Source organism: Bos javanicus, chromosome 24, assembly GCF_032452875.1.
Source record: "Bos javanicus breed banteng chromosome 24, ARS-OSU_banteng_1.0, whole genome shotgun sequence".
In the NCBI taxonomy this organism is placed as follows: Eukaryota; Metazoa; Chordata; class Mammalia; order Artiodactyla; family Bovidae; genus Bos; species Bos javanicus.
The window spans coordinates 26117322-26143341 of NC_083891.1; the positions used below are offsets into that span (position 1 = coordinate 26117322).

The following is a 26020-nucleotide window of genomic DNA, read 5'->3' on the forward strand; positions in this document are numbered from 1 at the left end:
TGCTGGAGACCTGGGTTTTGATCTCTGGGTTGGGAAGATCCCCTGGAGGAGGGCTTGGCAACCCACTTCAGTATTCTTGCTTGGAGAATCCCCATAGACATAGGAGCCTGGTGGGCTACATTCCATGAGGTCGCAAAGAGTTGGACACGACTGAGCGACTAAGCTGGAGAAGGAAATGGCAACCCACTCCAGTGTTCTTGCCTGGAGAATCCCAGGGACGGGGGAGCCTGTTGGGCTGCCGTCTATGGGGTCACACAGAGTCGGACACGACTGAAGCGACTTAGCAGCAGAGCGACTAAGCACAGATGTATGTTACCTGCTGCTGTTATCATAGGAGAGGAAGATGCCATAGTTGGGAATAATCATAGATTCAGGCTCCACTTTCTCTTTAGCTGACATCTTGCCACGATGTTCCCATATATTTTTCCCAGAAGCTTGATCAGTGTTTTACCTGTGATAGTCTTTGAGAACATCACGGCTAGTAATAGTGTCCAGGTCGCTCATTCTTGGTAGTCAAGAAGCTAAATCATTCATAGCTCACAAATCAGTGTGATCAATTTTCAGAATTAAACGAAAAGCAGATAAAATTCCTCATAAGTCATACACTGGTATGGGAAGCAAAAAAGGAAGCAAAATCTTAGAGATTTCCTTATAAGATACTGCTTCAACAGGGGGAACCTACAGGGAATTGCCATCAGCTCAGTGCAGTCTGCATTTGGGGGTCTCCATGTAATCACTTTTTGCTTTTAGGGATCCCCATTTTGATACTGGCTTTATCTTGGTTCCCTTTTTTTTTTTAGTGGAAAATCTGACTTTGACAACAAGCTTTCCTTTAATCTCCATCTCCAGCCTTTTGCTGGGCTCCTGATTGAAATCTCAAGCCCAGATTTTGCCGTGGTCGTCCCCTTAGGCAGTAATGTCCTGAGGACAAAATGCTTCCTTCTATGGACCTAGAACCATCATTTTTTCTACCTCCATGCATAACAAAGCTCTAAGATTGTATGAGATCTGTGTAGGTCTGCATCTCTCATTCCCGTTCTTCTGTGAGACCCACGTTACTCTGGTAACTTTTAACTCCTTATGAGTAAAGATAAACTGTGTTACCATATCCAGTCAGGCCTTCCTGAGTTTCCTGTGTAGTATCCTTGTAGTTACATGAAACTCGAGAATTCTCAGTTTCTCTTTTTTGCCTGCATGGCACATCCTTTTATTGCTCCAAACTGCCAAACCTTCTGAGAATTTTAATCACAATTTTGTTTGTTCATTTTTTTGCATACAGTCATCTAATGTCTTCCCGGTACCACCACGGAAGGCCTTCCTAATACAGACTGTGCTCATATGTGAGAAGGAGCAAGCTGAATCAGCTATGCTCGGGGTCCACATTGGCGCAGGACAAGGCATGGTGGAGTCGTCTCTTGTGCTCCTGCAGAAAATCTGTGCAAAGCTAAGAGGTTAGAGCTTTCGAATTTCTGCTGGTTGCCTGCCTACTCTTAGTTATGTTAGAATGTAGGAATGAGGATGGAGTAAAATGCTGATCCTGTCACAGTTGACAAAGAGTAGCAAATTTCGGCAAATTGCTGAAATATTTGCTGGCGCTATCTTTTAGAATGTGGGTTCATAGATCATTTGCTTCGGAATCACCCATGGTGTTTGTTAAAATAAAGATCTTGTATTGAATTAGAATCACAAGGTTGACAGGCTGTTGAGAAGAAGTATGGAAGGCTGCGCTTTTTCATAAATTTCCTAGGTCACTTTTACAGCCTTTAAAGTCTGAGAACCACAGAGAGGGATTGGTAACTGGGTTTAGGTAATTATTTGGAAGCTTATGAAACAAGTATTTTAAGTTTGCTTCTTCATATCAGCTGCTTTGTGCAAAATGCTGGAACTATATCAAAGTTGACACATGTGAGTTTGTAAAATCCCATAATTTCAGTTAATTAGCCATTTCTGAATGAATTTTTTGCTCTGTGATTCTTGCCAACCACATGGAGAGGAACTGGAGGCAAAGTCTTAAGGTAGGATCGTGGGATGAAGGTACTAAGTAAACACTCAATAACAATGAACTAATTTTGCTACATAAACGCTGCTAGCCAATAAAATACATGCAAATTATGTTGTATATATTCCCAGAACAAGTCAGAGTTGTCAAATCTCCAGAGGCAAATGGGACAAGGAGGTCAGCACCAGGAGCATAGACAGGTGACTCTGTCTATGAAGTGGCAGATACTTGGCAGGGTTATGATGTTACTTGGAAGCTGTGACAGGTAGGGTGACAGGCACTGATTGCTGGATAACCATGATGGCTGGGAGCTTCAGAGGGCCTTATGAAATAGGACAGGTACTTGGGGAAGAGTCAAGACTTTCGCTTAAAGAATGTTTCCCGTGGGAAGTGGGCCAACTGGAAAATTTCTGAGAACCAAGGACATGAAGTGGAGCCATGGGGAATGAGATGCTGTGAAAGCTAGAGTTGAAAGGAGAGTGATGGGGTCAACCTACCGAACTTTGGTGCAAAATTACCAGTCAAATCAGGTAAAAGAAATTTATCCTCACAAGGTGAGATAATGGTGCAAAGGATGTTTAGCTCAGTGATGTGAGATATGTGGATAATTGGAAGTAAGCTCAATGTCTCATAAAGGGAAAATAAATGATTTGTAATACATTATTGTGATACAAGGTACTATAATTGAGGATTACAAATGTGGTGACCATGGACCCTAACTCTGAAAGACATGAATCCAGATACCAACTTTGTTTCCACTAACTGAGGAACCTTGGTAAGTCATGGGAGCCTCAGAATTCTTATGTATAACATGGGGACAAAATAGGAAGAAATGATGTAATACATGTAAAGATTCTTTCTTAATGCTTGACTCATCAATGTATTAATAAATGTAGTTGTGATGATGATAATAGAATAGTAAGAGCTAGTCCATGGGGTCGCTAAAGAGTTGGACATGACTTGGCAGCTAAACAGCAACAGCAAAATTTTATTTTGAAGGCTATTTAAATAAGAAAAGATATAAAACATAGTATTCATAAAAAAATAGAACAATCTCTAGATCAGTATAATTCCAAATTCATAAATTTAAAACTGTAATATACTAAAATATTGAGTGGTAATCTCAGATGAAATATTCTTCATTATGTTTCTATGTTTCCATTTTACAATGAGTTTATTGTAAAATCGGGGGAAATTAATAAATAACAAAAGTTCACGGACTTTAGGCTTTTGGAGATTTATAGACCTCTGAGAAAAAGAAAAAAAATCTTTAAATCTTAGCCTTACAACATCGAGGCTACAACAAACATACATTCACAGTAAATTACTGAGTTGAAGCAAAAAAATTTTATCGTTTCATAATAGAGTATACTCATGTTTTTGGTCTAAAATTTTACATTGTGTGTACTCAGTTATGTCCAATTATTTGCAACCCCATGAACTGTAGCACACCAGGCTCCTCTGTCCATGAGATTATCCAGGCAAGAATACTGGAGTGTGTTGCCATTTCCTCCTCCAGAAGAACTTCTCAACCCAAGGATCCAACCCTTGTCTCCCGAGTCTCTTGCATTGCAGGCTGATTCTTTACCACTGTGCCACATGTGAAGTCCTTTAACACACAAATTTTATTATCATTAAATTTTCATATGCTGGCTAGGGACCAAGAAAAAGTAATCAATTTTCTAGACATGCCAAATGAACTATTTCAAATATTTGCATGAGTGCAACTGTGAACCAAGTAAATTGCTCGTTTGTGGTAAGCCAAGCTTTATCACTTCCTCCTACCATGGACACGAAGTTAAGACTTTGAGAAGACTGCTGAAAAAGTCATTTTCTAATTATTTTAATATCTCCTTTACATAACATTTCCATATAAGCATCAGTAATTTAAATTCCTTCTTTTTGCATGACGCATATAGAAATGTTTTAGAGTATAAATATAATTTTAAAACTTCTAATTAATAAAATTATTTCCAAAACTCTTTATATGGTTCATTGACTATTCACAATAAAAGAATTTGGATAGTTTCCTAGAACAGGATTTAACTTGCGGATACAGTTTAATTTTTAGAAATTGGGTGCTGTTTCTTACAAGACTAATAATAATTTAAAACCTGCCAGTGCAACTCCAGTACTTTTGCCTAGAAAATCCCATGGATGGAGGAGCCTGGTAGGCTGCAGTCCATGGGGTCGCTAGAGTCAGACACGACTGAACGACTTCACTTTCATGCATTGGAGAAGGAAATGGCAACCCACTCCAGTGTTCTTGCCTGGAGAATCCCAGGAACGGGAACCCTGGTGGGCTGCTGTCTATGGGGTCGCACAGAGCTGGACACGACTCAAGGGATGCAGCAGCAGCAGCAGTGCATCTTTACATTTAAGCAGGAAAGAAAAAAAGCAACACAATGAGTTTCAACCATTTTTGGTTTTAACAGATTATCTCCATAAATTTTATTTTTAAGAAAAAGGAATATGGGTCCAAATTCTGAATTTTTATCTCAACTGTTTTGGAACTCATCTGCATCTTTAGCTAAATCACATAATTTCTTCTCTGGGTATATGTTTCTTCAGTAAAATTAGAAGTTAGACTAGATTAACTTCCTTGGTAACTCAGATGGGTAAGAATCTGCCTGCAATGCAGGAGACCCGGGTTCTATCCCTGGGTCAGGAAGATCCTCCGGCGAAGGGAATGGCTTACCCACTCCAATATTCTTACCTGGGAAATCCCATAGACAAAGGAGACTGGCAGGCTACAGTCCATGGGCTTGCAAAGAGTCGAACATGACTGAGTGCTTAACACACTAGACCAGATTAAATATCTAGTCACTTTGGTATAATTTTCTATGATCCTGTTAATATGAGTGAAGTGGTAATTCAGTCTTGGTTTATCACTGATCTCCAAACGTCCTCCAAGTCAAAGAGATTGCATTGCAGTATCTGTGGTGTGGGGAAATGTACGTCAAGGACTGGGAAGGGCAGTTGGATTAGTCTGGTGTTGGTTCCAGGATAACATGAAGCTGGTTAGTGTCCCTGATAAAATGTCTTTAACAGACAAAATGCACAAGTCTATCCAAGAACTCTACTGACGCTTTGATTTATATAGTTGTCTGGATATGTGCCTAAAACTCAATTACTTAAGAAGTTCTCTTTTGCCTTTTTGGGGGCCTGAATTCCTTTAGGAATTCTTCCAATAACATTTTGGCAATTTTCAGTCTCTTGCAAAACCCTTCTACTTTTTCATTCTTTTTTTGTTCTCACCATTTCCTTCCTTTCTTGACTTCAGTTTACTTATTCATTACTACATTCCATAATAACCTCAACTTTCCCTTTCTGTCTTTGTAATTACTCAGTAAAACCCTATCACTGGATAAACCCCATTTGCCAACTATTTCATGACTCTTACTTGAACACGGCTCAAGAAAAAAAAAAAACCAGTTAACCATGCTGACTCTCACAATTCTGCCCTGTTACCCAAGTTCAGGGTTTTTCAAACAGTGAGACACAGACAACGGGTTGAACACAGCCAGTTAACTTGAAGAATGATCACCTGCATTATTAATGAATTAGAAGGCGATGAACAGAATGGTCACTGTGTGTTACAATGGGAATAGTAGGTATTGTTCATGAAATTTAAGTTCCAGATTACAAGTATGAAATGTGTACGATTTTCACAACATTAAAAATACTTCTTATTTAGTAGAGTCAATAATTCAAAAGACTGGTCTGGTCAATTTGCTATTTTACACATACTTTCTGCGTAAGTCTCAACTGACCTTCCGCACTTAGCAGAAAACTTTGCATCTGCTTATAAAGGCAAAATAAAAACAGAAGAGAACTCCCATATCTTTCCACCACCAACTCTACCAGACTCCAACTATACCATGTAATTTGACCTCCATCCTTTATAACGGTTGAATTTCTCTCCTTCCCTTTAAATCAACCTCTCCAATAATACACTGGTTCCCATGCCCTTTTGCTTCAAGATCTTTGTTCAAGAAATTAAACCTCTCCAGTGTGTGTGTGTGCTTAGTCGCTAAGTCATTTCTGACTCTTTGGGACCCCACAGACTGTAGCCTGCCAGGCTCCTCTAACCATGGGATTTCCCAGCAAGAATACTGGAGTGGCTTGCTAGCTCCTCCTCCAGGGGATCTTCCTGACCCAAGGATAGAACCTGAGTCTCCTATGTCTCCTGCATTGCAAGCAGATTCTTTACCTGTTGAGTCACTGGGGAAGCCCAAACCTCTCCTGCATTATCTATAATCTGTTCTGGCCTGAATCATTTTCTTTCCTGGATGGTAAATAAAAATGCTTAATGGAAGTAATGGTTAGCATGGATATAGTACTTTTTATGTGCTATACTGTAAAGACTTTACATATGTTAATTATTTTTACACTCATTCAAATTAGGAACTATTATTATTCCCATTTTATGGACGAGAAAAGTGAGACAGAAATGTTAAATGACTACTCAGGGTAGTGGTACTAGGATGTGATAGAACCAGACTAACCAAACTCCAGAATCTACGTTCTTAACCACTCTGTAATTTTCTTCTTTCATGTGAATACAATTTACTTACCTCAAGTTGTTCTTCAGCTATTGCCTCATTTTTTTTCTGTCCCCCTTCATAGAAAAACCTACATAACAGAGACCTGAATGATGTTGCAGAAGACTTTGAGTCCCACAGAACATTTTAGAACCCAATTTCAAATTGCTTAGGCTGACAGCTCCACATACCTGCCTCAAACTTTACACATCCAAATGTGTCCAAATTTACACATCCAAATAAAACCCTTTGTATCTTAAGCCAAATTCTGTCCCATTTCCTTCATTCATTTATTCATTGTGTTCATACTGCTGCTTAGTCCAAAGCCCTTGTCTGACACTTTTGAATCTTCTCTTTCTCTCACATCCCATCTCCAATCTATTGATGACTCCTACAAAGTCTAATTTCAAGTTATATCACAAATCTAAATTTCATCACTAGTTTCTTACAGCAGCCATAATTGATTTATAAAATGCATAAATCAGACCATGCCTCCTTCCCACACCATTACCCAAAAATCTTTCTATACCTTTTTTTTTTAAAGAGGTTTCTATACATTTTTATGAGCAGATGAAATTTAAAATAAAACCTAAACTCTTTAACAAGGCTTATGAGTTTATTTTTTTCCCTTTGTTGCTTCTTTTTTACTACGTTATGTGCTAGCAGACTTCATTCCTCTCCAGCACCTGTTGGCGTCTCTGTATTCTCGGAACAGACAAACTTGTTCTTGATATCCAGGGTTTTTGCACTCTATATTCTCTCAGACTGGGATGCTTTTCTTCCAGATTACTGGTCCCCTTTATCATTCAGATCTCCAAGCTCACATCTCAGTAAATCTGTCTCAGTTCAGTCACTGAGGCATGACCCCACGAATCGCAGCACGCCAGACCTCCCTGTCCATCACCATCTCCCGGAGTTCACTCAGACTCACGTCCATCAAGTCGGTGATGCCATCCAGCCATCTCATCCTCTGTCGTTCCCTTCTCCTCCTGCCCCCAAATCCCTCCCAGCATCAGTCTTTTCCAATGAGTCAGCTCTTCACATGAGGTGGCCAAGGTACTGGAGTTTCAGCTTCAGCATCATTCCTTCCAAAGAACACCCAGGCCTGATCTCCTTTAGAATGGACTGGTTGGATCTCCTTGCAGTCCAAGGGACTCTCAAGAGTCTTCTCTAACACCACAGTTCAAAAGCATCAATTCTTCAGCACTCAGCTTTCTTCATAGTCCAACTCTCACATCCATACATGAATCTGTCTAGATGACCTGTATAAAATACCCATTTCCCAGGATATTTAAACTAGCTTGGGTATCAAGTCTGTTTGGTCTTCCTAAAAAAGGAGTGGCAGAAAGCTTATGGTTTCAGGAAGCATGCCTTCGTCACTGTCAATTACATGTGCTTTGAGAACACTTCTGTTTTTATTGTCCCACTTAAGACTCGGAAATGTGGAATGGAAAAGCAAAAAAGTAGGCAAGCCATGAGCCAAAGTAAGAGATTTTTTAAAATCCAAAACCCAAGGGGAGGGTTTTGTACATCTGTGGCTATATACACCTATGGCTAATTCATGTTGATGTATGATAGAAATCAAACCAATATCATAAAACAATTATCAATCAATTAAAAATAAATATAATTAATAAAAAAGAAAAATAATCCCCAAATGTAAAAAAAACCCAAAACCAAAAGGACTTTACTGGTGGTTCAGTGGTTATGAATCAGCCTCCCAATGCATGGGATGCCAGTTTGATCCCTGGCATCAGGGAGTTAAGATCCCACATGCCACAGGGCAACTAAGCCCACATGTCACAACTGCTGAGCCTGCCGGTCACAACCGAGACTCGATGTAGCCAAATATAAATAAATAAACATATGAATATTAAACAAAAAAACAAAACCCCTAATATCCAGGTAGAAATGAGCAGACGTATCTCAAAGGGACCTGTGGTTTAAACCACAGGTTTGAAAGTTATATCCTGATACTGCCTTGCAGTACTTAGTGTGAAGGCCATGGAAACACCGATCTTTGTCCTGTGTTTACTGTGTTATGATGTTAAAAAGTCTCACATGATAGCTTTGGTTGTCTAAGTGAAATGAATACCAAAAAATACCTGATCTTTTTCTTCTTTTTCCCCATGACGTCATGCATCTAAGTAAATGGTGAGAATTGTGTCAATTGCAAGCAAAGTCTTAATCAATTGAAAAAACTGGAAATCACTTAAAACTCCAAGCCCCAAGAGTTAGAATAAATACTCTTGCCTTGAAATAGGAAAACAGAGCCATTAGAACCTTGCTGCTGCTGTTGCTGCTAAGTCGCTTTAGTTGTATCCGACTCTGTGCGACCCAATGGACGGCAGCCCACCAGGCTCCCCGTCCCTGGTATTCTCCAGGCAAGAAGACTGGAGTGGGTTGCCATTTCCTTCTCCAATGCATGAAAGTGAAAAGTGAAAGTGAAGTCACTCAGTCATATCCGACTTTTCACGACCCCATGGACTGCAGCCTACCAGGCTCCTCTGTCCATGGGATTTTCCAGGCAAGAGTACTGGAGTGGGGTGCCACCGCCTTCTCCGAGAACCTTGCTAGCCATGAATATTTCACCAAAGATAGGAAACATCTAGACCTAAATGAGTCTGTGGAGGAAATACTTCCTTGATATAGATTTCTTCCATAATTAACTGCAATCCGGGGAGAGACTTTGAAAATAAGAATAAAAAAATATAGGTAACAACAGTGCAGGTAATAAATGAACCAGAAACCAGAATATATTTCACCATGCTCACCATGAAAAAACTTGATGAAGTATACAAAAGCAGACCTGAGTCTTTCTTTTAAAGTATTGATTAAATAGAGTATATAAGTGCTAAAAAGAGGGCTAAAAAATGGAGAAATGATTTACTTGTAGATGAAAAGAGGTTAGGAATTTGCATCTTAGGAAAACCAAGAGACCTGAATTCTTGCAACATCAGTCTCATCATTTCCTAGGTTTTGTATCTGTCATCATATTTCAGAGTGAGTCAAAAGCGTCTACATTCCCGACTTCCGCAGTGGTCCAGCGGTAAAGAATGCCTGCTAATGCAGGGGACATGGGTTTGATACCTGGTCGGAGAAGATCCCACACGCCACAACTACTGCGCCCACGTGCTGCCACTGCTGACATCCTTGTACTCGCGAGCCTGTGCTCAGAAACAAGAGAAGCCACTGCAAGAACTACTGATCCTGGTGATGATGTTCCTAAATTTGAAGGTAGTCTACTTGAGGTTCTGCTGGATTTGTTTTTAAGTTCATGTACACAACTTTTGGCGTGTACAAATTTAGTAACATCATGATGCCTTTTGTCCTAGGTAATCTACTACTGGGGACATACGGGAAAGAAATGAAACTCTATGCCTACAAAAAGACTTACACATGTTCACAGCAGCTTTATTCATAAATGATGGTATTAATAACACATTTACATACATATATACATGGTCAAGTTTCTGTTCCTGGTTTGGGAAGATCCTCTAGAGGAGGGCATGGCAACCCACTCCAGTTTCTTGCCTTGGAGAATCCCCACGGATAGAGGAGCCTGGCAGGCTATAGTCCTTGGGGTCACAGAGTCAACACGACTGAGTGACTAGGCACAGCATACCTGGTCAAAACTTGTACACTTACATTTGTCAAAACTTACTGAAGTGAGTGCTTAATGTCTATGAATTTTATCCTATGTAATTCAGATGTTAAAGGAAAAATCTTTTCTAAAAATTTACACATTCACAAGATGGAGAGGCTAGAGACTTAATACCTACCTACCCCAGGACAATTATGTCAAATAAGTTAACAGGCAATTTAAAACTTCAGTTACAATCTCTAAATAAATGGGGTTAGAGTACCCAGATGAGGCTGACTTGGATCCCTGTTATTTTTAGAGGGAATTTCTTTATTTTGCTAATACTATGTTGTTGCCAAAAAGGTCTCTTTGATTTTGCCTCAACAATGGCCAAGTACAAAGGTTTACTGTGAACTAAAGAACATTGCGTCCACTTGTTCAAAATTAAAAGAAAGGATTAGGGGAAGAATAAGCTAGAGGGCCATGGACAAACTTGGGGGAAAAAAAAAACCCGGCATATTCCTGGCCAATTGCCATTACACAGGATTTCCTGCTTCTTTGAATAGAAAAGTTTGGAAAACTATTGCTGAGAGAGACTAGCAGAGCAAGGCTCAGACCATCTGTTCTCAGGGAACACTTTGTATATTATGATAAAGGAATGTGGCTGAACATAAATGTGTGTGCTTATCACTTTCCAATATCTCTCTGGAGAGAGAAAACCTTATTCCCAGTGTGCCGAATGAAAAGGAAAAGTTGATATCGGGTGACATTAGTGTCAGATATCTTGGGAATATTGTTGTTTAGTCAATAAGTTGTGTTCAGCTCTTTTTTGACCTCATGGACTGTAGCCTGCCGGGCTCCTCTGTTCATGGGATTTCTCAGGCAAGAATACGGGAGTGGGTAGCCATTTTCTTCTCCGGGAGATCTTCCTGGCCCAAGGATCAAACCTGTGTCTCCTGCTTGGCAGTCAAATTCTTTACCGCTAAGCCGTCTGGGAAGCCCTGCAAGTTAAAACTAGAACTTGTCAATTAGGAAAATATGTAGCTTATTATAACACTGAAAGGCAAATGCAATTATGATCCTTGAAAGCAATGCAAGAAAAGAACCTTGGCTTTGGCCTGTTCAGTGAACACTAAGTAGCTAATTGGTGAAAGCTACTGTTCATCTGGATACAGAAGGGCTTGGGAAACTGAGTAGGCTGAAAAGAGAAAGAAAAAATTAAGAAGAATAAATCTTGAGTAAATGCCATTCAAGAGTAGATAATGAATAATCAATAAAATAAATGATTAATAGCAATAAATAATAATTGCTGAAGTAAATCATTGACTGCCCATAGAGAATTGGTGGGAAAAGCTGCTTCCTTCTTCCTGAGTGAGCTTCCTGAGCTGGGGATCCGGCCCTTCCCCCAGCTGATTTTGAGGGATGGTCCTCCTAAACTTCTGGGAAGAAAGAAGGCTGACGGGGCAATGAATCAGGTGAATGACACATGGGATCTGGAAGGTGGCCTGTTCACACCTGTAGCCTTGGAGCTCAAGTAACGCCCTCTGAACAACAGAAGCACACACACAGTGAGCTCCTGGCATCATGAGAACATACAGGAGAAACTACAGCCTCACCCAGTGGGAGGACATCTTCACGCTGAATGAAGCAAAGGATTATGGGAAGGTTCTAAGATGAGAGGAACCAAGTTCGTCCTGTAACAGGGCTTTGTTACACTGGGTTCCTCCAGTTACTGTAAGAAGTCATCATTCACACAATGGAGTTGCTGTCTGTGTGGAAATTCCTATTCCTTCCAGCCTAGCGTGAAGTCATCAGGAGACCACTCCTCCTCTCTCCTTGAGAGGCCTGTTTGCAGAAGACAGGCTGTTGGTCAAGGCCTCTGAAGATTTCCCTGGAGGAAGAGTAAAACCATTGTCACAGTGGCTTGAATCATTTCTTAAGTAAGGGGAGACTGAAAGGGAGCATTTCTGAACCTGGCACACCCTATCTGGATTGAACTATTGACAAAGTTGTTGCTTAAATGGAATATTTCTGAATTTGAAAGATGTACCAATGCTCACACTGTGTATATTTGATGCAAAGTTTGAGCAAAAGGCCACACCTCTGTGGAGGGCAATGTTTTCTCTGAGAAGAAATGGATAGTCCTACTGTCAATCACTCTCTGTAGAGATTAATCCTCAAGATTAAGAACCGAGCATGAAAGACGAGAAAGGGTAAACTGCTGTTCCCCGGAAGACCAGGGCTCATTGTGGTCTAGTTTTGAGGTTTTTATTGCTTCCTGGAGCATTTCTGTAGGGGTGAAAGGAGAGCTTGGAGGGGTGGCTTGCCTTGGGGAAGACAGGAGGGGAGGGAGGCAGACGGAGGCCCTGGGATGGCTCTTGTCCTGAGCAGCAGTGAAATATTATAGCTTACTCTTGACTTCAACTGTCTCCAGTAGTCTTTTTAAAAGATCGCCAAAATCAAGCTCTTCTTAGTGATACTCTGGGAATTCAGTGGAGGAACTTCAGTCACACTTAGAGAAATGTGGTAACAGGAAAGCAGAGTCCTCTCCTGGAGGCTGGCATGGCAGTAGCAGAGTTAATTACTCTTGGAGGAAAGGGGCAGCGAGGATGAGAGAATCCTACTGTCCAGCTCCCAAGCACCAGGGAGGAGCCTTCTGCAAAACAGCAAGTGTACACATTAAGGGGTGCATTCCTGTGTGCTCAGTCACGTCCGACTCTTTCCAACCCCATGGACCATAGCCTGCCAGGCTCCTCCGTCCATGGGATTCTCCAGGCAAGAATACTGGAGTGGGTTGCCACGCCCTCCTCCAGAGGATCTTTCCGACACAGGGATCGAACCCACGTCTCCTGTGTGTCCTATACTAGCAGATGGGTTCTTTACCACTGAACCACGTGGGAAGCTCACATTAAGGGGAGATAATCCTGGGGAGCTAATTTATCTAAAAATAAAGTCCGGGAAGGCTCCTGGCATTTGAATACATATTTGTTCAGTATTCCACATTGTTGCTCCAATAAGCAATTTGTTTGGATACTGTTTATCACAGTGACTATTTATCCTAAACAATATTCTACAAATGCCTCAGAGCTAATGTTTCAGGGCAGAGCTCATTTGTGTCACTAGCAGAACTATTCAACGTGAAACTTTCACTCGGTTGTATTGTCTGCTTTTCGTAAATATTTCTTCCCTTACCAGCAAATTTGTGCCAACTATCATACAGTTGTTCTGGTCGTGTTTTACAGGGATATGTGAGGAGATCTACATTTGGGGTGTCACGCCTATTTAAACCACTGAGAAGAGTGGGTGTGAGAAACCAGCACCTGTGGGCATGGAGTTGTGCAAGGCAGCCTTCTCAGTGGGCCAGGTGTCAGCTCCCAGCTCCTAGGGTCATGATCCTTTCTGTGGCTAGAGAGTTCTCTTAGCTATGGAGAACTCTTCCTAATGATCTTAAATTTGCTTTCTACTGAAAAATTTGACAGTTTACCTAGATCTCTGACATTTTATACGTTAGCATAAGCTCACCTTCCATTTTTGATCTATTTAATTATTGTTCTCACTCCTCAAATTAAGAAGATAACAAGGAAAACTAATATTTCTTTTCTATTTCTTGCACATTATTCTTTTAGTAGTGACTTCCAACTGACTTTGCAATTTGGGGTAGAGTATTGAAATAAAGATATTTCAGAATAACTCTTTATGGTTTGCAATGTCTCGTGATGATTTTAAATTAATGCTGTTATAGAAGGCATTTCTGATTCTAACCATACTCAAACCAAAGCTCATATTTTAAATACATTTTCAATAATCTCATTTACAATTATAATTTTCATAGGAAAAATAAAAGCAGTTTCAATTTATCTTCAAGTCATAGTTATGTTATAATCACAACTGCCTATGAAGATTCACTTCTAAATTATAAAAATGCATTGCTTTTTATTGGGACTAGGCTAATACACACATGATGGACAGATATATGCCTTAGCAAAACAGGAAATTCCAAGATAGTTACTAATACTCCATATAGAAATTATTCAATTTTCATATTGCACCTAGAATTTTATAATACAAATAGAAAATATCACCCATATGTTTTCTTTCAGCATTTCTAGGATAAATCCCTATAACTTTTATTTTGTAGAAGCTAGCTGTGGAAGCTCAGAGTAGCTGTCGTATAATCAGTAGGTTTAACAATCGGCTTAATTATACAGTATATGATAGTTATATTATGGTTTTAGTCACATAGAAGAGAGTAGGAATCAGGTCAGACTCTAGTGGACAAAGCTGAAAGTACTGAAAGACTCTGATGCTGGGAAAGATTGAGGGCAGGAGGAGAAGTAGGTAACAGAGGATGAGATGGTTGGATGGCATCACTGACTCAATGAACATGAGTTTGAGCAAACTGCAGGAGATGGTGAAGGACAAGGAAGCCTGGGGCGCTACGGTCCATGGGGTCATAGAGTTGGACATGACTTAGCAACTGAACAAGGAAAACCCATATAATGGCAGAAAGAGGTTCATTAATGAAGTTAGTGAGCCCATTGAACTCACCCAAAGTGATCATTTTACAGACTGAATGGCTGGCTCTCCATCTCATCCAGGATGAAATTCAACTCCTTAGCCTGGTTTGTTAGGAGACTATCTTTCTAACCTAATTCCCAGCTCAGGAGTTCTTCCATCCATGGTTCTGAAGAAACTTCTTTCTGTTTCCTTGATGTGGGAAGCCCTCATAAGATTCTCCAGAGTTTCGCTAGGGTTATTTCTATGGCTTTAACCCCAAACATGCTCCTACCCTTCCCCTTTTCTCTGTTGGTTCTTATCTCAAGCATTATTCAGCCCTGGAGGCTGAGGGTTAAAAATCAAGGGGCTAGTAGATTTCCTTTCTGATGAGAGCTATGGTCCAGGCTTATGTTTTACAGTCTACCTGAGGCCAGAAAACACTTTGAGAGGCTTGCTCTTGAGGTCATGGTCAGGGTGAAGGTCTGGAAGATGGGAGATGAAAATAGTTGGAGTGAAGTGTGGAGAACTTTCTCTGAGACTGGAAGAGCTCCTCCATACAGAGGCCTCCAGAGGTGAGACAAAGTCTCTGTTGACTGCATGGGAGCCTTGGATGCCTCAGAGACAGGACTAGGAAACTGAGCTTAGTATCTGCATCCTGAGAGCTTAGGCCTAGTAGTTCAGGAAAGCCCAAGACTTTAGGAAAACCCACGACTTAGACAAATAGCCTATTGGGGGTGACCAGCATGGGGTGATTGAAGGTCACAGTGCCTTCTCTGAATAATCTGCACTGCCTGAGAATCCTGACCTTGGAATTTGTTTACAGACTTTTAGAAGCAACAACACATGTCCAAGAGGGAGTTCATCCTGAGTCTAGTAGGTGGAAGCTTAGAGAACACAATATCCAGTCTAGAGAGAAATAAAGGAATGTGCCCTAATGTTAGGGTGCTTCTCAGGTGGTGTTAGTGGTAAAGAACCTGATTGCCAATGCAGGAGACATGAGACTCAGTTCAACCCCTGGGTTGGGAAGATCCCCAAGAAAGGAGAAGGGAATGGCTACCCACTCCAGTATTCTTGCCTGGAGAATTCCATGGGTTGAGAAGTCTGGCAGACTACAGTCCATAGGGTTGCAAAGAATTGGACATGACTGAAGCGACTTGGCATGCACACTCTAATGTTATAAGCTACCTCTTTATTAAAAGGTTTAGCATACTGGGCAATGATCATTACCTTTAATCCCTTCTAGACTTCGCATTGCTTTGGGCGGGATCTGGGTTGTTGCCTTTCCTCCAGTGCCTGTGCAACTCTTGGCCCTGGTGAACGTTTGTTAAATAATATTGAATCTGGAAGCCTCATTTTAGACTAGAAGCTTTTGTGTGGTGAATTTTTCTTTGATCACGAACCGAAAAACTGCGTCTTAGTACAATTACCAGGTAATTCCTCAAATCAATAGTTTCATATAAGAAGAACAAATTCTTTCTTACAAGGTTCAAATAAGACCACATCATCGGCCGGACATGAAAGCTCTGCGCTTAATCCCTCACATTTGGGGTGTGTGAAAATGGTGAGATGTCAGCATTTCCTTTATTTGCTTTCAATTTCTGATGTACCCAGTGTCAGCTTATTCGTGCCACTGGCGATAATTTCTCCTGCGTCCTTTATTTTATCGAGGGAGTCAAGTTTGGGAAGAGACTTCGCTCAGCGTTTGATCAGAAGCTGGAGGGAGGATTCGCCGACCCAGTGACAACAGTGTTCCTGGCACCCAGGAGCGCCCGTGTTGGGGCAGGGATCCCTGAAGGCGGTTCGGGGTTCTGCAGTGGGAATGCGCCGAGCGGCGTCTGCGAGGAGGACGCCCCAGGAGTCGGGGCGGAAGGCGGGGCAGCCGCGGGGTGCGGGGCGTGGGAGAGCAGGCCGAGAGGGGGTGGCCTGGACCGCTTTCCCGCGAGCGAGCACCCCGCCAGGCCGCTGAGAAGCCCAGGGGCAGGCTCGGGCAGCTCCCACGGCGGCTCTCGCGGTGATAAAACTTGAGAAATAACAAGGAGGGGCGGCTCGGCGTCTCCAGAGTCCAATCCCGTCTCAGGAGCGAACACGCTCTCGGGCAAGACAAGCCTGAAAGAGGCCCGGGCGACTTAACGAGCAGCCGAAAGCAGCGCACCCGCGGCGCGCCTGCACCTCGGCGGCCTCTGGTCTCCTGCATCCCACGCGGTGTCCGCATCCTCCCCTCCCGGGCCCCGCGCCCCGATGGCTGCGCCCCGGCTCCGGAGCTCCCTGCGCGGAGCCCTCTGCAGGCAGCTGCTCCTGACCCTCGTGGTGAGTGGAGCCCGGGTGGGGTGGGACCTACCCAGAGTCGGGATGGAGCAGGGGGTGATGGTGGATAGGCTGTGGTCCTGCTGGGGGACCGATGCGGGCGAAGACGACCGAAAGGGGACGTCCGCGCCTCTGCTCAATCTTGCCGGGCACGGACGAGCCAACTTCGGGCTCGGTGGGATGAGGAGAGGAAACTCGTCCTAGCGAGATGCACCTGGACCTAGGTTTTTATTTGGGACTTATTCGATTGTTTGAACAGGGGTTGGGCTCTGGCTTCGCTGAGCTCCCTTTTGCGCCGCCGCGAGTGGTCCGGGGTTGGGGTTCGCGCTCCTTTCTTGGCTCCTAGTGATGGTGGTGGGGGTGGGTTTGGGTAAAGAGGGAAGAAGAGTGTTTGGTTAGGTTTCTGAGGATCCCTGAGTGAGTTACAGGGCGTTACTGGTGGCTCAGACGGATAAAGAATCTGCCTGCAATGCAGGAGACCCGGGAATCTATCCCGGGGTCGGGAAAATCCCCTGGAAAAGGCAATGGCAACCCACTCCAGCATTCTTGCCTGGAGAATTCCATGGACAGAGGAGCCTTGTGGGCTATACAGTCCATGGTGTTTGTTGCAAAGAATCGGACATGGAGTGAGTTACTCCGGGGTCCCTTGGGATTGGGGACATTGGTGGGTGAAGGGGTTGGAGCGATGTCCCTGGGTCCCGGGGTTGAGTTATCCCTGAAAAGCGGCTTCCAGGTTTTGCCTCGTTCGCGGCTATTCAGTAACTCACCGGAGTGGTCCACCTCCGTGAGCCACCCGACCGGGGGCAGAGTGTACCTGGGGCGTCAGAGGGTGGACGGCTGAATTAGGGCTGGAGGTTGGGGTTCGGTGGTGTGATGGGGGAGTGGGGTGCGGTGGGGCAGAGCAGATAGAATCAGACTGAGAGGAATGTTGGGGTAGGAGTGTGGGGTTGGGTGGTACTTTGTCCGGGTCCAAGGAGGATTGCACAAGCCTAGAGCCCAGCCTGTGGTCTTTTGTGCTTGAGATACCTGAGACCCAAGATGAGATTCACCCGGAGAGGAAGTTTGGGACAATTCTCGAACTCGGGAGACACAAAGCAGAAAGTGGGGAACCCTGACGGTGTGATCCCGCTGAGCGGCGTTCTAGGCGTGTTCTGGAAAGGAGCCTCGGACCCTCGCCTTCCCCGCGCGTGCGTTCGGGTGGTGAGAGGGACCAGCCTGGCTCGAGAGCCGGTCGACTCAGATTAGTTGGATTCTTACTGCTCTTCTGCCCCCAAGCAGGGCGAGTGGGTGCAAGCTTTGTCCTCTGTTTGAATCATCGAGTTATGAATAAAGGATTGGTAGGTATGATCTAAGATATATTTATGGACAAAGCATCGCATAAATGGGCAGGTCGATCTGCCTGGCAGCTATTCCCCAAAAAATGAGCTGATGACATGACTTTACACATGAGAACTGCTCTCAGAATGTGTTCTTTTCTGATATATTTCAAAGCGTTTCCAGCTAATCTGTTTAAAAGCATGAATTTAGTGTTCTGTGGTTTCTCTGAGAAAGGAATTTGGGAACGGAGAGAAGAAACTGTGGAGGTGCTGAGTTCCCAAGATTTCCCATGTATTCGCTGGAGGGGAGGGCGCGGAATTGGAGGAACTGTCTGGGTGGCAGGGGGTGGTGGATCTGGTGTTGGGGTGTGGCAAGGCAAGAAGGTGCCTGTATATCTAAATAGAGATAACATCAACTTTAGTATACGATTTTCTTGTTTAGGATTATTTTTAAAAATAATTTCCTAAAGATTAGATTAAATGGTATCTTGGCTCCGCTAACCAGGGATGAAGCCCACACCGGCTGCATTGGAAGAAGAGTCTTAACCACTGGACCACCAGGGAAATCCTGAGAATTCTTGTTGACCATCTTATGTCTGTATTTCCTTTGACTCCTAAGACCTCTCCACTTTTCAGTTTAATATTTAAGGTCATAGCATTTTGGAAACGCAATTTTCATTTTATGGAACCCTTAATGGCGCTCTCAAAGACAATCCCTTGTTTAAAGTGAGAACTCTTCAAAGCAGGTCTTTAACACATGAACGGAAACTTTTGACATGTTCATTTTCCCATGCAACCGCCCCATAGCTTGTGGGATCTACCCTTTTTCACTTTTCTCATCTGAATCTGCATCCCTGTCCCACTCTTCTAGCCTCAGTATACTTTGTGTGTACTCTAAACTGCTACTTAATGCGCTCTGTGGCTCAGTCATGTCCGACTCTTAGATCCCAGGAACTGGAGCCCACCAGGCTTCTCTGTCCATGGGGATTCTCCAGGCAAGAATACTGGAGTGGGTTGCCTTGCCCTTCTCCAGGGGATCTTCCCAACCCAGGGATCGAACCCAGGTCCCCTGCATTGCAGATAGATTCTTTACCTTCTGAGCCACCATGGAAAGCCCTAAACAGCTACAATTAACTGCAAATCCTAATCATGTTTCCTTACACATATACAAAGAAAGGGAGGGGGGAGGGAAGAAAGGAGAGGGAGAATTTAGAAAAGAACCATGTCAGATCTTCCTATTACTACTGAAAGAACTGAGTGTCTCTTAAAATGTTTCTCTTTTTAATGCAACACAAATTGTTGGGAATGGTGAAAACTAATTCGCATTAGCTCAGTTGCTCAGATGTCTTGTCCTCTATTATAAGTAATGAGATCCTTTTACATGTGTATTTAATATTGTTTGCCATATCAAATCCACTTTGGGAATTACATTTTCTATTCTGTATTATAAATGGTATGTACTTGGACATGGTCAATCTATCATTTGCTAAAAGGGCTCTTCAAAAGGAATTAAAATAGCATTTTCCTTTATAATATACTTCCCCCCTTGAAGTATGTGGAATTCTACCTGCAACCTGTGTTGACAACCTATGTGTGCTGTGTCTTTTCCCAGAATTTATAGCATTAAATAATGAGAATAATATGACTCCTTTCCCAGACTTTTTGGTTATTGCTGTTCTTGATAACAGTTGACATATTCACCTTTTTAAGATAAAAATGAGTATAATACTTTCTATTATCTTTTGCATTGGTGGGAAAAAAAAGCTTAGGACAAATAAAGGAGGAGAACTAGCTTATTTCTAAACTGTGTGCTTAGGAAGTCAGAGTTACATTTATTTACATCAGTGCATCTTCATTTACCTTCTTCAAAGAAGGTTATTGTTATTGGTGTTCGTACTGAGATACAGCTATATTCTACTGCACTTTCTGAGTCACTAAATATGTGTAAGCCATGCACATTTTTTGGTCCTGTTGTAATCCCTGTGACAGTTGCTATGCCATATATGGTATCTCTGGTGACCTGTGGCTAATTATACTTCCCATTTAGGGTCCCATCTTATGGAGTTTGGATAGAAAGAAATTTAGTAGACTCATCAAAGCATTGAGAATATAGAAAGGTAAATCTTAACAATTCAAGGTGGTAAGAGTTTGAAAGGTAAGATTTCTCTCTTGGAGACAGCTAGTGTCCACAGGAGAAATGATGGATTGAAAATTCTGTGATCTTTATGCTCAAGGAGATATCCTTTATTTTCAGATATTCTATAAACTCCTATTCTTTGGCTTCTTTTTCCTCTGTTGAGAACGGTGTCATTTTAGAAAGTGTACCTCATGCATTCACTCTAAAATTGAGCAATAGTATAAAAATGAAATACTGGGAGGTACACCGTTAGTTTTCTTTCTCTCTTGGCATTAGACAGTTCCTTGAGGATTTGATGATTTGTATGATAAGCTTTCTATAATATGATTAATTAAATTTGGACAGTACTGTGGAATGAAACAAAGCAATTCATTTTCCCCAAACTATATTATCCCCAAAACTTATATTATCCCCAAAACTTATATTTTCCCCAAACTAGACATAGTTTGGGGAATACTTTATATTATCATTAAAAAAAAAAAACTTATATTATCATTTTTTTTAAAAAAATGATATATCTATCATTTTATAGACAATACTTTATATTATCATTTTTTTAAAAAAAAAACTTAATTTGTTACATTTCAATTTGAAGTTGCTTACAAATATTATCCCCAAAACTTATATTGAAGTTGCTTACAAATATTATCCCCAAAACTTATATTTTCCCCAAACTAGACATAGTTTGGGGAATACTTTATATTATCATTTTAAAAAAAAAAAAAAACTTATATTATCATTTTTTTAAAAAAAAGACAAAACAAACTAGACAAATATTATCCCCAAAACTTATATTGAAGTTGCTTACAAATATTATCCCCAATACATATATTTTCCCCAAACTAGACAAAACTTATATTGAAGTTGCTTACAAATATTATCCCTAAAACTTATATTTTCCCCAAACTATACATAGTTTGGGGAATACTTTATATTATCATTTTTTTTAAAAAAAAACTTATATTATCATTTAAAAAAAAAATGATATATCTATCATTTTATAGACAATACTTTATATTATCATTTTTAAAAAAAAAAACTTAATTTGTTACATTTCAATTTGAAGTTGCTTACAAATATTATCCCCAAAACTTATATTGAAGTTGCTTACAAATATTATCCCCAAAACATATATTTTCCCCAAACTAGACAAAACTTATATTGAAGTTGCTTACAAATATTATCCCCAAAACTTATATTTTCCCCAAACTAGACATAGTTTGGGGAATACTTTATATTATCATTTAAAAAAAAAAAACTTATATTATCATTTTTTAAAAAAAAATGATATATCTATCATTTTATAGACAATACTTTATATTATCATTTAAAAAAAAAAACTTAATTTGTTACATTTTAATTTGAAGTTGCTTACAACTCTAGGTTCTTTCAATCAGATATTTAAAGTTGTTCTAGAGGGTTCCTCATTAAAAGGAATTCTTTTATAACTCAGTCAATCCAGAATTCATTAATATGAACACATTTTTTTTTTGTATCTTGTATTTTTCATTGGGCAGTCACCAGTTATTCTTAAAATACCTTTAAAAGTTTGTCATCTAATGGTGGTTTTATTATTTTTTTTCTACTTTATTTTCAGTAATATATCCAAGTCTCACTAACATAGCATTACATTTCTTTATATTTCAGGAAACATAGCATAACTGAAGTTTATATGTGAATATCATCCTTCACAATATCCATCCCTTATATTAGGGCATCCCTGATAGCTCAGATGGTAAAAAAATCTGCCTGCAATACAGGAAACCCCAGTTGGATTCCTGGGTCGGGAAGATCCCCTGGAGAGGGGATAGGCTACCCACTCCAGTATTCTTGGGTTTCCCTTGTGGCTCAGCTGGTAAAGAATCCGCCTGCAATGCAGGAGACCTGCGTTTGATCCCTGGATTGGGAAGATACCCTGGAGAAGGGAAAGGCTATCAACTCCAGTATTCTGGCCTGGAGAATTCCATGGACTGTATAGTCCATGGGGTTGAGAGTCGAACACAACTAAGAGACTTTCACTCACTGTCTCCCCAGAAATCCAATTCGTGCCATAATTTCAACCACTCTCCAGCTACTGCTGACTCCCCGATTTGTGTATCTGGCCTTGAGTTGCCCTTAAGTATAGGTCTATCTACCCAGCTGTCTTCTGGACCTTTCTCCTTAGATTTCCCATGTGTGTCTGTGTGCTCAGTCATATAAGACTCTTTGTGATCCTTTGGACTGTAGCCCACCAGGCTCCTCTATCCACGGGATTCTCTAGGCAAGAATACTGGAGTGGGTTGCCGTTTCCTCTAGGGGGAATCTTCCTGACCCAGGGATCAAACCTGCATCTCCTGAGTCTCCAGCACTACAGGTGAATTCTTTACCACTGAGCCATCAGGGAAGCCACTCAGCTTCCACTAGATTTCCCACAAGAATATAAAATTTAATATACGCCAGGCAAAACTAATTTTTTTTCACTGTTCTTGCCAACCTTGCCGGTATTCTGCTCCTCAAGGAAGTACTCTCTTCCTGTATTAGTTGGTGATACTTCTGTCTGCTCATTTACTTTAGCTATTCTATATTATAAATGGTACGTACTTGGATATGGTTAATATATGATTTGCTAAAAGGGCTCGTAGAAAGGAATTAAAATAGCATTTTCCTTTATAGCATTCTTTTCACCTTAAATTAATTGTATATCATTTCCAGTGATGTTTATTATACAGAGACAAAGACGAATGACCTTGCTGCTATATATTCAGCATGGATAAATTACACAACATAATTCATGCAAAGAAATCAAGTTGCTTACAATTAGCGTATGACTATATATATGTAAAGCTTAAAATTGATAAAATGAACCAGTCTTCTTTAGGGGTACATACACATGGGATACAATTAAGCAGAAATGGGGAAGTAAATGATTTACCAAGAAAAAAAATCATCCGTTAGAGCTTACTTGAATATGGAGAGGTCCCTCCATCAGGGAGGAAAATGCAACTGGGGAGAGTTAAATAGGAACTTTGAAAATAATAGTAATGTTTTATTTCTAAAACTTTATAACTTTAAGGCAAACTATAGCTTTAAGGCAAGTGCCCTAGTGTTCCTTTTATTTTTTATTAAAATACAAGTGTAGTTAGAATATATCTTAAGAGGGACAGTTTTTTAAAAAATGAAACGAACAATATAGAGGATTAACAAAACCAAACACTATTATTTGAAAGTACAGACAAACCTGCTACCATTGCACAAGTGAAAAATAGAAAAGGCATAAATAAAACAATATTACGAATAAAAACAGACACATTTATGGAGAGGATAGAAGTCTTAAAAAATAAATAATAATATTTATATATTATTCTAGTTAATGTGAAAAGAGACAAAAACTAGGCAATTTTCTACAAGGTACAAATTGCCAACATTTGAGGAGGTGTACAAATTCTAAATAGACTTATAAAGACACTGAATTAGAAGCCAATGTCTCCACTTACACACACCCTTATATCAAGCCTAGACCTGTGTGATGAATTCTTCCATAAATATATGGAACGGATAACCTCTACCTTTTATAAATTGTTTCAAAGAATAGGAAAAAAAACTGGAACTCTCCTTAACTCATTTTATGAAGATGGTATGAAGAAAAAGTAGAAGTCTGATCTCTCTTATGATCATGTATTTTAAATATTAAAATAAATAGCAGCAAACCAGACCAATAATGTATTTTTTTAAACATAAAGGCCTGTTTATGGAATTTCAGTTCTATTTCATTCATCTATATGTTTATCCTTATGCTAGGACCACTCTACCTTGATTATTGTATTTTTGTAGTAAGTTTTGAAATTGGGAAAATTTTCAACTTTGTTCTTTTTCAAGTTAATTTGGGTCTTGCAGTGCCCTGCATTTTCTCAAGGATTGATTTTCAATTTCTGCAAAAAAAAAAAAAAAAACCATTTGGGATTTTGATAGGGAGTACCTTGAATCTGCCAGATGACTTTTGGGAATATGTGTTTTGACCTATGAAGATGGGTTTTCCATTGTAAATGAAATTGTTTGCTTGCTTTCGTTTTCAGATTCTTTTCACTGCTAGTGGACAGAAATGCAATCAGTTTTTGTATGTTAACCTTGTATTCTGCAACCTTGCTGAAACCATTTATTATTTTTGATAGTCTTTTAGTGGATTCCTTGGGATTTTCTATGTGTAATACAAGATCATATTATTTGAAAATAGAAACTATTTTGCTTCTTCTTTCCCAATCTGGATGCCTTTTATTGTGTGTGTGTGTGTGTGTGTGTGTGTGTGTGTGTGTGTGTGTGTGTGTGTGTTTGTGTGTGTGTAACTGCCCTGGCTAGAAGCTAGAAGCGCCAGTACGGGTGAGAGCAGGCATCATTGTCTTGTTCCTTCTGTCAGAGTAAAGCATTCAGTCTTTCTCTGTTAATCATGATGTTTTTCTTAGATGCTCTTTATCTTCCTAGTTTGTTGGAAAATTTTAATTGTAAATCAGTGTTGGATTTTGTCAATTGCTTGCACCTATTGAGATGATCATATGGCTTTGTTCTTAATTCTTTAAAAAAAAAAAACCCGAGACAGCAAAAGAGACACTGATGTATAGAACAGTCTTATGGACTCTGTGGGAGAGGAGAGGGTGGGAAGATTTGGGAGAATGGCAATGAAACATGTAAAATATCATGTAGGAAACGAGTTGCCAGTCCAGGTTCATGCACGATGCTGGATGCTTGGGGCTGGTGCACTGGGACGGCCCAGAGGATGGTATGGAGGAGGGTTTGGGATGGGGAACATGTATACCTGTGGCGGATTCATTTGATATTTGGCAAAACTAATACAATTATGTAAAGTTTAAAAATAAAATAAAATTAGAAAAAAAAAAAAAACCCTACTTTACTGAGGTGAAATGGACACACAAAAAGCCACGCATATCAAAGCACACCACTTGATGAGCTTGGTGATAAGTATGTAGCTGCAAGATCATCAGGCTCTATGCCATAAGCATATCCATTACCTCCAAGTTTTCTCTTGCCTTCTTCACTTATTGTTATTATTTTGGTAAGAACACTTAAGTTTTATCCTCTTAGCAAAAATTTTAGTATACAATATTGTTAACTGTAGGCACTATGCTATACAGTAGATCTCTAGGACTTATTTATTTTGCATATCTAAAACTTTGTTCTCTATTCTATACTGTATTAATGTGACCATTTTTTCCCTTAGGTCTTCAGTTTTGCTTGTGAAGCCTGCAAAAAGGAGATATTTAATATACCTTCCAAACTAGAGGCAGACAAAATGATTGGAAGAGGTGAGCACTTTCAAATCAATGTTTTTAAAACAGAAATGTAATTTACTTATGCTGGAAAGAGCATACTATCCAATGTTTGCTTTTGGAATTAGCCTGAATGTATATATGCTGCTGCTGCTGCTGCTGCTAAGTCGCTTCAGTTGTGTCTGACTCTGCTCGACCCCATAGACTGCAGCCCATCAGGCTCCCCTGTCCCTGGGATTCTCTAGGCAAGAACACTAAAGTGGGTTGCCATTTCCTTCTCTAATGCATGAAAGTGAAAAGTGAAAGGGAAGTTGTTCAGTTGTGTCCGACTCTTAGCGACCCCATGGACTGTGGCCCACCAGGCTCCTCCGTCCATAGGATT

General features: G+C 40.6%; 1 protein-coding gene across 2 annotated transcripts in view; it reads left to right on the forward strand.

The window, feature by feature from the left end:
- The first annotated feature begins 16335 nt into the window (after positions 1-16335).
- The window catches only part of DSC3 (desmocollin 3), a 56392-nt gene continuing 46707 nt past the window's right edge, over positions 16336-26020 (forward strand). The window contains exons 1-2 of one of the 2 annotated variants that reach the window (XM_061399686.1): positions 16336-16930; positions 25590-25674. In XM_061399686.1, the coding sequence (XP_061255670.1) occupies positions 16862-16930; positions 25590-25674 (154 nt within the window). In that variant the 5' untranslated portion in view covers positions 16336-16861. The remainder of the gene's footprint in view (positions 16931-25589; positions 25675-26020) is intronic. The other variant, XM_061399685.1, reaches the window with a different exon arrangement.